We start from the raw sequence: 12427 nt of genomic DNA on the forward strand, positions 1-12427 counted from the left end.
ATTTATATTTAGAACACAAAATGAACAATAGGAATAAATGCTTTTATTAATATAATCTTTACAATAAATCAGATACAATATATAATAGGCTCCAATCTGTTGCTAAGCACCACCTGGTCTTTTGTGAGGCTCCAACCTCTAAGGCACCAACCTTGTGTTTAGGAGCACCAACTCCAAGGACACCAGTCCTTCCAATTATGAGGCACCAACCCCAAGGGCTCCAACCCTATCTTGTCAAGGCACCGACCTTGTTTGTTTGAGGCTCCAACCTTCAGGGCACCAACCCTCTGGGCTCCAACCCACTGCTATATTTTGTCTAGATATGTTTGATAGTAATTCTCTGCTCCCAAAATCTTCTTCACTGAATTCTGTCAATCTACAGCTTCACTGTAGTCTCCATGCTACATCATCAATGACAACCTGTCTTCATATGAAGGAGTCTTCACAACTCTTCATATTGCCCACACAAAGTCTGCAAAGTTACCTCATGATGGTTTCAAATAGCCATCATGATCTACAATAGTCTTCACACAACTTCAATGTGTCTACAATGAACTGCACTAAGCTCTGCACAAAAACAACTCTCTGTTTCAAGCCTCTGTTCTCACTGTCACGGTAAATGCTTCAGGAGTGACTGTTGTGGTATCTTACTTCCAAGGGACAAACTCACAAATACTTCAACACTGGTGTTGTCTACTGCTCCCTTCAACTGATGACTGATAAAATCTTACTTGGCTAGTTTGAGGTCAAACAGAGCTTTGTCTTCTGTTGGCCCCTTCGACTTCCTTCTTCCTGTTGTGACCTTCGGCTTCCTTCTGTCCTGCTGGACCTATAACTAACTTCTTTTCTCACTCGATCTTTGGTTTCTTTTGTACCTTTATTGTCTGCTAGACCTTTCGTTCGCTCGACCTTTCAATTTCTCGATCTTTTGTTCGCTCGACCTTCGGCTTCCTTTTTCGCTCGCTCTACCTTCGGCTTCCCAATCTTCAGCTTCCTCTGTCTCTTTGAGTTCACCAATACTCAAAAGACACGTTCATTTGGAAGAGAGATCGAATCACAATAGATGTTTGGCGGTCCCCACATGCCACGTCATTGCTTTAATCCCGTAATCGCAATTTCATAAAAATCCCGTAATCACAATCAGTGGATTTCAATGTGGCAAGGCTTTAAACGGGCTTGCGATGCCATATTAAGACGTATTGTAATGGGGCTATCGGGTCTGTGTTACATATCGCAATCGGGGGTTTCAACGTGACAAGAATTTAAAGAGACTTGCAATGTGGCAGATGCGATATCATATTAAGGCATATGTAATGGAACAATCGGATCCGTATTGCATATCACAATCGAAGGTTTTGAGTGGTGGCATAAAATAGAACTGCTGATATGATTTCTACCGATATTATACACTGTCGAAAGGGTTCCCATGGTTTATTACTTCCTTCGTATTACATATTGCAATTGGAGGACTTCAATGTAACAATAAGGCTTCAAGACTTGTGATGCGGTGGATGCGATATTTCAATAAATGGTTGTTAATAAATCCGGGACTTCGACTAGCACATGGATTAAAACGGCCTTAACCCCCGCAGTTGACCGTGATCTAAGGGTTGACTATGAGATTGACGGCTAGGATTGAGTGCGGGACTTTAGCCATGATCAAAGAAGTCCGTACTTTCCTACCCCCGCTCTTTCGATAGTTGTTGCTCTCATTGCTTTACTAGATCTACTGCGTCATTTGTTGTTCAATTGTTGATCAATTGACTTCTTGTGTCATTTGCTGTTCAATTGACACGTCATTTGCTGTTCAATTGACACATTATTTGCTGTTCAATTGACCTCCTGCTGTTCAATCCACTTGGGTCCTCCATTTCATCACTATGAGCATTATGATCAATGGGCAATCATGTATCAAAATTTTTTCCATCATAAATACTGCTATATTGACATCAATGACAACCTAGATTAACACTCCTCATCCTATTTGGGGAGCTTGAGCCTGATGCTGAAAACCACGTACTCAACTGAGTGACCCTGGGATTCTAGGACCATTCTTCCCAACTATTCAACATCTTTGACACAGGGAGAGTGACTGTCCTTTGATGTTGTTGTCTCATCACTCCCTCTTGCTGAGAGAGACATGTCTAATCTCTCAAGCTTACTCTAGGACACTCTACTTGGTGATACTGTTAAAATCTGAAAGTTCTATGCAGAAAACTAAATGTACTTTGCAGAAAGATGAATGTACTTTGCATAAAACTAAATGTACTATGTTGTTACAATTACTTAGAATGCAAATTTCTTCTTCAAAACTTTTTAGATCAGCAGATAGAACATAAACTTAAGGATCATATGATGAAAACCAAGCACAAATATAAGACACTAAGAGCTAGGTCCAATGACCAGGAAAAAATCCACAAGGGAAAACCCAAATGATTCTTCTTCTTTTAGATTTTTTGAATTGTTTAGTAGAATACAGAGAGAGAGAGGGAGAGAATGAGAATGAATAAAGTCACTAATGTTTGATCAACTTGCAGCTAAAGTGTTCTTGCTTTTGCTTGAAGATCTCCTTCTCTTGATCAGATCTTGTGCTTCACACTTGCTCTAGCTCTTCTCCTGCTCTTACTCTTCACTTTCTCTCACACTTCTCTTACACACACTCAACACTAGTTTTCCTTCACAATGAACATGCTACACTCAACTCTCACTTGCTCTTGCTTAAATAGATGAGAAAGGAGAGGAGTTACAAAATGAATTCATGCCTTGAGCCAATAATAGGAGAATCAAATTCCATGAGGGAGGAGTTAATTGAGGAGAAGTGTAACTCATCTTAGGAATAGAGAGAGAATTACACTTGTCTTGAGGACTTACAATTCGAATTAGGGAGAGAAAGAGTTACACTTAGACATGAGAGAATATTTGGTGAGAGTTACAAATCAAATTGAATAAGGGAGTTACAAGTGCATTTAATGAGGAGGAGTTACACTTTTGCCATACATTGAATTAGTGAGGGAGAGTTACATTCTCTCAATTGTGGAGTTACTATTTTATTCCAAGAGAGAGGTTTGATTTGCCAAGTAAGAGATTCTCATTTTAATTTACTTATTCCATGAGAGAATTCGTTTTTATTAATCCATTAAAGGTGAATGACTTTAGATTATTTTATAAATAATAGTATAATAATAATAATAATCATGATGAAAATATTCATTCTTGACTTGTATAATCGTGATTGATTTGATTTTAAATTGATTCCATATGTCAAGATCATCCTTGATCATTTAGACATGACTTTCTATTTTTGGAAAGTCATTTCCAAATTGAGATGTGACTTACTATTTTTGAAAAGTCATATTAGAATTGCCAAAAATGAAATTTTATTATAGGTGGTTCAAACAAAACTGAAAGATATGATTTCTTCTAGGATAAATTCATTCCTGAGCTGCCAAATTTTAACACTCCCTCTTAGCTAGGGAAATTTCTTTTTGCATCAAAGATCTTTTCTTCCTCTGATCTCATTCATTCATCTCAGCGCAACTCTGCTCTGAAACATCTGCAACAATGAAGTCGCAATCTAAAGAAGAATCATCCACCTGATACAAATTTGGAAAGGAAAGGATTATCATATGTCACATAGACAAGGATTACACTCAAGCAATTTTCATCTCAAAAATTAGGTGATAGAACATAAACAACACATTAACAAGACTAAAGCAAGTCACATAGACAAGAATCAAACACAACCAAGTGTCAAGTGGTGGAACACCTGCATCCTAGACAAGTCTCACTGCACCTATTGGCCAGATAGGTGACTCTTCTCACGTCCCACACTGGGGGTTGGATGCATATTGAGGCCTACTCTTGTGGCACACAATACACAAGAGGTCCCTCATCCTTAGGAGCTTTTCGACATCATTCCTAATCTTGTGAGCTCTAACAGGGGGGAAAGGCAACTTAGTTTTCTCATTCAGCTGTGACCGCTTCTTGGAAGGGTCACGTCCATAAGTCCAAGCTGCTCTCAAAAAACAAAGAACTTTCCTTTCGGAAAAGGCTTGGTAAGAATGTCAGCGATCTGATCTTCAGAGGAGATGTGATGAAGCCTCACTGCTCCTCTCTGCACCATATCCCGGATATAGTGATACTTGATTTCAATATGCTTAGACTTGTCATGAAACACAAGATTTTCTGCAAGACAAATCCCACTCTTACTGTCACAATATATAATTGTTGTGTTTGGAACTTGCTCAAATAGTTCCCCAAAAAGATTTCTCAGCCAAATTGCCTCACAGCTAGCCATGCTAGCAACAATGTACTCAGCTTCAACCCTACTTAGTGCAACAGACTTATGCTTTCTACTCATTTAAGAGATCATGGCAGATCCCAAGCTAAAGCAACACTCAAAAGTGCTCTTTCTATCAATAGAGTTATTTGCCGAATCAACATCAGTATATCCTTAAGGTCTTACATTTTCAGCAGTATATTCCCCCCCAATAGCCCCAACAACACAGGTATTTTATATCCCACACTAGCAGCAAGAAGAGGCCACCCAGGCCTTAATGGCAGGTAACATTGGCTACACAAAAGCACCACCCACAATCCATTTTATCTTCTGGCTCCCCTTCTAGACAACATTCTATATGGAGCTTCTCTATTCGGCCTTGGATATTAGGAGAGCAAATGCTAGTGGACCCTGTTTTTCTCTGTCTTTGTATATCTGATTTTGGGTCTATTTCCCCCAAATATGTTTTCATCTATCAAAGCTCTGTTTAGGTCTTAGCTTAGTACAGTATATCAATTTTATTAACTTTCTGCTCCTTATTTTATTTAGGAGATGTCAGTAGACTCTCACTATGTATCAACACGTGTACTCAATTGTCCCATTGACTTATTTTTGTGGTCATTTATTGGATATTAATAAAATTATTTTACCTTATTCTATCTCGTTTATTTCCTGTAGTTTGCATTTCTTTATAGATTGCTCTTAAATTCTCTATATGACATAATGGGGCTTTGGAGTCTATTTTTCCATCACCCATCAATCAACTGCCATATCAATAATTATTTGCCTAATCCTTTGTCCCCCTTCTCGTCATAATAGGTATGGATAACCTACATGGGCCTGTCCACGGCCCCATACAAGTGGCTCATTGTGGGCTTGCTCCCATCAACCAAGTGAAGAACCTTTACCGAAGTTTCCGTAATGGCAGACACCTCTTATCCCACTCAAAAATTCTCCCAGTAAACTAGCATGGTTATGGGCCTGCCTCTCCACTCTTTTGGCATATGAAATAGAATGCCACTCATCTGAAATAATATTAGTGAGGTGAAAAGACTCACGGCATTTCTGATATCTCTTGGATATTTGCAAGTTTTAGTCAAATGAATGTCTTAACTAATGTCATCATGACAGTTTATCCAAAATGTAATTGGGTTATGTTAGAGAAAAAATAGCTGACATCACTGGTGCTTTCAGAGATTGGTGCATCCCATTTGGATAAGAGATTATAGAAAACCTTATTCTTTTTGTTGGCTGAAGTTTTCTTCATTCCTATTATATGCACGTTTTTGATGATATTAGATAGATTAAACTCTGACTGACTTTTTGCAGATTATTGCTAGAAACCAAATACCGGAGATTGCCTGTAGTGGACAATAGTGGGAAACTGGTAAGTCCTAATGTGCAGGTGGCACGTAGCAAAAAGTGATTGAACAGATTCCAGATTTCTTTTTTATATACAAAATCCATATTGTCAAGTGGCTAAATATTTTTGAATCAAAATATGGTGAGTTTGAAGGGGTTAATCCGTGGGGTGAATGAGTGACTGCAGAGATTGTGCACATTTGTACTTCCACTCTTGCTGTTAAATTCTGATCTATAATTGTTAAGTTATGGTGTATAAATAGTTTCTTGAAGGAAGATTTGTCACCGTTTAGTCTGGTGGCAGAACTTCTCTGTTTATAATATATATTGTTTATATATCTGTATCAGTTTCTTTGGAATCTTGTAGCATTTAGCTGACGGTATTGGTGTTTCAGCAGAAGATTTTCTACAAATTAAAGTTCTAAAATGCAACAGAAAATGTTTAATACGTTTTTTTGGTAGGAAGGCCTTTTTTAAGGACTCATTTATCATTACAGAAATCATATCCCTTACTGATGTATTTTCCTTTGTTAAGGTTGGGCTACTTACAAGGGGGAATGTGATTAAAGCTGCACTGCAAATGAAACACGCTGCTTAGCGTGAGGCTACAGGGATTTGATTATATGGAGATCTTAAAACATGGATTTAGAATAACGGTCTATAAAAGGTAAGTTGCGAAAATGGACTATATAAGTCATTTCCATGTTAAATGGACAAGTTATAGATTATTTGATCGATTCATTTCAAGAGAACCAAGTGGATGTATTTATGTGATAAATTATATAGTCAGAAGAAATGTTCAGAGCAATGGAACACAAATTTGTTTCAAAGAAAGCCTCAAGCTTCTGGATTCTCATCCTGAAACTTTTCTGATGAGATGTTGCTGTAGTTCTTCTGGATCTCACACTGGAAATTTAATGATGAAAAGTATCTGTGGTTCTTATTCTAACGTATCATCAACTTATTTCAAAGAAGTTGAAGAGATGCTTCATATCCTGCAGGAATTTATAGCATACTCTTGTATATATTTAAATTAAATGCTTACCATATCGTTTTTCATTGATGGTATTCCGTGAAAATAAACTTCGCCACCTTTTCTGGAGGATTGGATTTCTGCAGATCTTTTGCAAATGTATAGTCGTGTATGTATTAAATTAAGCATTCCATGAAAATTTCTAGAGTGGATGGATTTCTTCAATATTTTGCGAAATGTCATTGAACGTATGTATATGTGATTGCATAACATAATGAGGTTGATAATTCAATGGAGACTTGAGCATCCCAGCATGCATGTCGATATCAAATTTGAATGGTTAAAGCCGTTAAAATGAAATTACTAACGAATGAAACGTTCAAAGAGAAATCAAAATTTCAACAAAAGAAAAGCATTTGAATGCAACATTGCTGAATACGCCATGTTATCAAAGGAAAAAACAGTCAAAATGAATGTTTTGTAATTCTCAGTGTCATATGACTAGTTTTCATCTTTAGAAGAAACACAAAGCATACTGTATGCATGCATATGTTTGCAAAAAGTAGCAGTAATTTGCAAAATAGCTGTACATGTCAAAAATACATCTATAAAAGTAACCATGCTTTGGTAGAGGATCAAGTGTGCAATGGATGGTATATATTATTATCTTTGTAGCATAAATACATAAATGAGGGTGTGGGCTCAATTTTTCAGGATGTTAGTGTTACTGCAAAATCTATCATATTAGTGGAAAGCTTCACTAAGTACTCTAGATTAAGAGCAACAATGGTTTCAATAACTACTTCCACCTTAGCAATTGTTTATTTTCTATTCTGTGGTCGGATACGATATCCTCACAAGGAATGCTTCCCCGTTGATCTTAGGTATGAGATAACCCAAATGCTCCCAGAATAAATATCCACTAAGAGTTTTGCTGTAAACTACACCCAAGAATACATGTCCAGTGATTAGGGTTCTTGAGTGAGGTAAGATGTAATTCTAAGATAACGAGTTCAAAGGATCCTATGATGTAATTCTAAGATAACGAGTTCAAAGGATCCTATGATGTAATTCTAAGATAACGAGTTCAAAGGATCCTATGCCTAAATCCGGAGGGATTAGCAAGTCCCGGAAACAAACACTGATTAGGATTCTTGAGTGAGATAAGATGTAATTCTAGGATAATGAGTTCAAAGGATCCTATCCTAAATCAGGAGGGATTAGCAAGTCCCGGAACCAAACACGTGTTATCTGTAAATCATGAATTGTTGTTATAAAGGAGTGTTTTTGATCAACATAATTACAACATGGAAATACTATAAACCTAATACTATAAACCTAAAATTGACAATAGACAAATGAGAAACAAAGGCTATTTGATAAATAACCTAGGAAATAGATTACATCAATTTATTGATCGTTGAAAATACATAAAACAACAAGAAACCCGTTGTAAATACTATAAACCTAAAATTGACAATAGACAAATGAGAAACAAAGGCTATTTGATAAATAACCTTGGAAATAGATTACATCAATTTATTGATCGTTGAAAATACATAAAACAACAAGAAACCCTAGGCACCAGCCCTAATTAATGGCTGAAAAGTGCATGAAAAATGATACTTATACTTTTCCAATTTAGTACATGCAAATATTAACCCTAGGACTATAACCATGTAAATTACAAATTTACCTTGGTATAATGTTGTAAACTGCAGATTTTGTTGTAACCAAACCCTCGTTTACACTAAAACTTTTGAAAGAAATAAGGTTTTAATTTTGTTATTTAAAGAGATTGAACCAATAGTTGGCTAGTGCTTTTCTTAATCAAAAGGCAAATGGAGTTGAATGAACTAAGGCAAAGTCTATGAAAGAGGAGCCATGAAAGTGATTTACGAGAGAGAAAAATGAGGTTTCTTTACTCCATAAACTATAGTGAATTTCAATCAAATTGGAGATAAAATGCAAGGAAGCTATACTAAAGTTCTTCAATGGAAACTTGATGATAATCTTGCAAAGGAGAAGGTAGAGCCATGCAAGATATAACATATTTGATGAAAATTTCAGCGAAGCCCTAATTCTACAACAAATACAAGATGGAAGAAGATATTTACAATGAATTTGCACAAATCACCATAGAATGACCATTTGTCATGCAAGAGAAAAATCCATCCACACAATATTCTCCCAAGAATAATTTACTCATTTAATGTTGTTGAAATATGTAACTGGGTTTGCTCTTCACAACGTCGATTGTGATCATGATTTTATATATTTGATATTAAAGAGAATAAATTTATTATTGTCATTCTTGATGCATGGATTTCATGCTCAAGATAAATTTATTTATAATTCAAGCACCCATTGAGTGCTTCTAGGTTTGTCATAAAATTATGAAGTCAAAAGAGTCATATCATACATGTAAGACTCCTTTGGGCATATTGTATCATGTAAACAAAATTTTTGTAAAGTCAAAAGTGTCATAAATGTTGAAGAAAATATAACTAGGTTTGGTCTTCATAATGATTTGATCTTTGAAAATGATGTAATAAAAGAAAATAAATTTATTTTGTATGTCTTGTTGCATGGGTTTCATGAGCAAGAAGTGTCATAGGTCAAAGACTTCTTCTTGATGTCTTTAGGATTTATTAATAATGTCAAAGAGTCAAGTCATGTATGAAGCAACTCTTCTTGAGCCTATATTTAATGTATACTAGTCTACAAAATGTGTAGAAGCCCTCCAAAGACCAAGCACAATCCTCCAGCTACAAGCACAAAGAAGTCTGCAAGCAAAACGAGAAGGAGATCATCATGTCGGCCTCAAAATTAATTAAATAGCAAAAATGGCAGTCATGTCGGCTTAGAGAAATAGACACAATGGTTCATAAAGTCAAGTCGGCTTATTTTGGGAGGACAAACCACTATAAATACCCGTCTAGGGTCTGCGCAAAAGACAATAGAGAACTCACATTTTCTCTCTGAAATTTCGGATGGGTAATAGGAGCATAGATCTACATCACAGGAGGACATACCTCTGCACTTCGGATGGCACAATGAGATAGGATTTTTGGCAAGCGAAGGAGTACAAGCACTTCAGATGGGTATAAGGTGCAGGCAACTTCGGGTAAGGATCTTTGTGGTTCGGATGGGCACCATAGAGATTACATTTCGACCTCCTCACTGTCTCGGTTCACACTCTAAGACGCAGTCACTTGTGGATAGAGAGATACACTCTCTAACAGTCTCGACATAATTATTATGGTCTCGAAAATCCTACAGTTTCAATGGAGAGGATCATGATGATCCCACAATAGCACATATTTGTTATACCCTCTCGACATACTCACAATCACAACTGTAATGATATCAGTGCACACTTTGTCTTGACATTCCAGATAGACGCAACATATGATGACTTATATCTCAGTCATATACTTGGTGATCACTGTATCATTAAATATAGTCACAGTCTTGATATATTCGTGATAAGGAAGGATCTATGTGATACGTTCTCATACACAGTCTTGATCCTGGCATAGATGTAATCATGGTAGTTATAGGATCATGATTTTGATCTCGATATAACTCTCATATGTCTCGATGGTATAGCAATGATCTCAGTGCAACAAGGTGCAGGAAAGATGCAATAGTAAATGATCTCGGTGGTACTGTTGTGAAGGTCTCAGTGTTGCAACAATGGTGACCTCAATGAAGGTACATCAATGATGATCTCAGTGAAGGAGCAGCAGTAGTGTGATGACATAAGTATAGCAACAGTGATGATGATGATCTCAGCAGTGATAGAGAAAGGGATTGATGTCTTGGTCTTGGAGTGGCAGAATAGGTCAAGGGTCATGGTCTTGGTATTCGTCAATTGGAATCTCTATAAGAAGAATTTTGTGTGGGTTTTCCTCTCCAAGAGGGAGAGGTTTTGGCCCTGGCAGAAAGCCAAATATCTTGTGTTCTTGTCTCTTTGTTTTTTATAGCAGTTTGATGAAGTAATCACACACACTAATAATAATAAGAAGATCAAGCTAAGAAAAATTGCAAAAGAACTTCACAAATTGTTATCATGCTAAGAAGAATCACTTTAAATCTGATTGCCCTAAATTTTTCAACAATAAAGACCCTCCAAGACCTTGTCAAATAAGTCGGCCTACAAGAAGGATCAATCCAACCTCAAGGAAAACAATCTGGCCTCCTATGAAGCCTATATATAAGGGAACCTTGACTTCATTTGGAAGCACAATTTGACCAAGCAAAGAGGCAGTTTGATCTCCTTAAGAAAGAAGTTGTAAAAGGAAGAAAATCAAGGAAAAGAAGAAGAAAAGAAAGATCAAAGTTTTGGACAATTTCTCTCTCTTGTTAGGGTTTCTAAAGTCGCTGCTAGACCAAAATTGCAAAAATTTATGGGGAAGTCAAAATTGCATAAGAAACTGTTGGAAGTCAAAGTTGTAGAAAAGTCACTAAGGATGTCAAAGTTGCTGTTAGGTCATAAGTGTTGGAAGTTTTTGGGTCGAAGTTGCTAGAAGTTGCTAGGTCGAAACTGCTGGACGCTGCTAGGTCAAAGTAGCTAGAAAATTTCATCAAGAATGAGAAGCTTGACTCGGTCTTGGAGGGATCTTTGACAAGGGTCTTAGATCTTGGAATTTGTCATTTGAACATTTTATAAGAAGAGAAGAAATCTTATGGGGTTTCCTCTCAAAAGGAGAGATTTTGTCCCTGACTTGCAACCTACATTTTGTGTCCTCATCTATTTGATCTTCATAGTTTGGTAGTTGTTTGATTATAAGAACATTATAATAATCAAGTGAAAGAAGAAGCTAATCAAGTTAAGTAAAAATACATCAAAAGCAGTTATCGAAGTAAGAGAAATCACATAATCTAGCTACCATTATATTTCTCAACATGGAATCAAAGCTAAGGTGACTACAACAAGAAGAAGAGGCAACTTGAAGATCACATAATTGAAGAAGGATACATAAGGGTTATGCACAAGGAAATCATTAAGGACTAAGAAGCACCAACGAGGAGTACTCATCTCAAGGATCACATCATCACTAGAAGAAGACCTTAAGGGCCCTACCTCCACTCAAAGAAAGAAGGACTACATATTTGAAGCATATTGAAGTCTCCATATTCTACATTTCTACATCCAAAGGAAGCAAGAAGAAGCATTGCCATCATCATCAAAGAAATCAAGGTGATCTCCCTCACATTGAAGAAAAAATCACATCTCAAACATCCTTGAAGAAAATCATCAAGGAAGCAACATCATCAAGTTGAAGATATCATCATCTAGGAGCATATTCACTTGAAAAGTAAGTATCTTTATATTTATGTCTGAATCTACTATCAACATGACTTCATTCTACAAGGAAAGCAACAAACTGGTTGGGTCATCAAATTTCCTTGCATGGAAGAAGAGGATAGATTTGATCATCATAGAGAATGAAGTTATTGAATATGTAAAGAGTTCAATTTACAAACCATATCAAGGGAAAGCTCAAGCACTATCGAAGTATATGAAAGGGGAAATAATGGCTCAAAGAATCCTCATAGAATCAATCAAGGATTCTCTCATCCCCTATGTAGAAAAATTGGAGAAATCAAATGAAACCTATGAAAAGTTGGTAGAAATTTTTTTTGTAAACACTGTAAGAGAAGTTATATCATTGAGAATTGAACTATACAAGATGAAGGTATCAAAGGAAGAAAGGATAGCCTCCTACCTTATGAGTGTATCTCAAATAAGAGGTCAACTACAAGAACTTGGAGAAATAATGTTTGATAAAGAAATGATCACCATT

General features: G+C 36.5%; 1 protein-coding gene across 2 annotated transcripts in view; it reads left to right on the plus strand.

Moving 5' to 3' along the window:
• The window catches only part of LOC149206315 (CBS domain-containing protein CBSX1, chloroplastic-like), a 331558-nt gene extending 324964 nt beyond the window's left edge, over positions 1-6594 (plus strand). The window contains exons 7-8 of one of the 2 annotated variants that reach the window (XM_089395408.1): positions 5609-5666; positions 6177-6594. In XM_089395408.1, coding sequence (XP_089251534.1) covers positions 5609-5666; positions 6177-6239 — 121 coding nt within the window. In that variant the 3' untranslated portion in view covers positions 6240-6594. The remainder of the gene's footprint in view (positions 1-5608; positions 5667-6176) is intronic. The other variant, XM_089395409.1, reaches the window with a different exon arrangement.
• The last annotated feature ends 5833 nt before the right edge of the window (positions 6595-12427 follow it).

The sequence above is a fragment of the Pinus tabuliformis genome, chromosome 1_2 (assembly GCF_031772625.1).
Source record: "Pinus tabuliformis cultivar Carrire ecotype Pingquan chromosome 1_2, CPIR1, whole genome shotgun sequence".
Classification (NCBI taxonomy): domain Eukaryota; kingdom Viridiplantae; phylum Streptophyta; class Pinopsida; order Pinales; family Pinaceae; genus Pinus; species Pinus tabuliformis.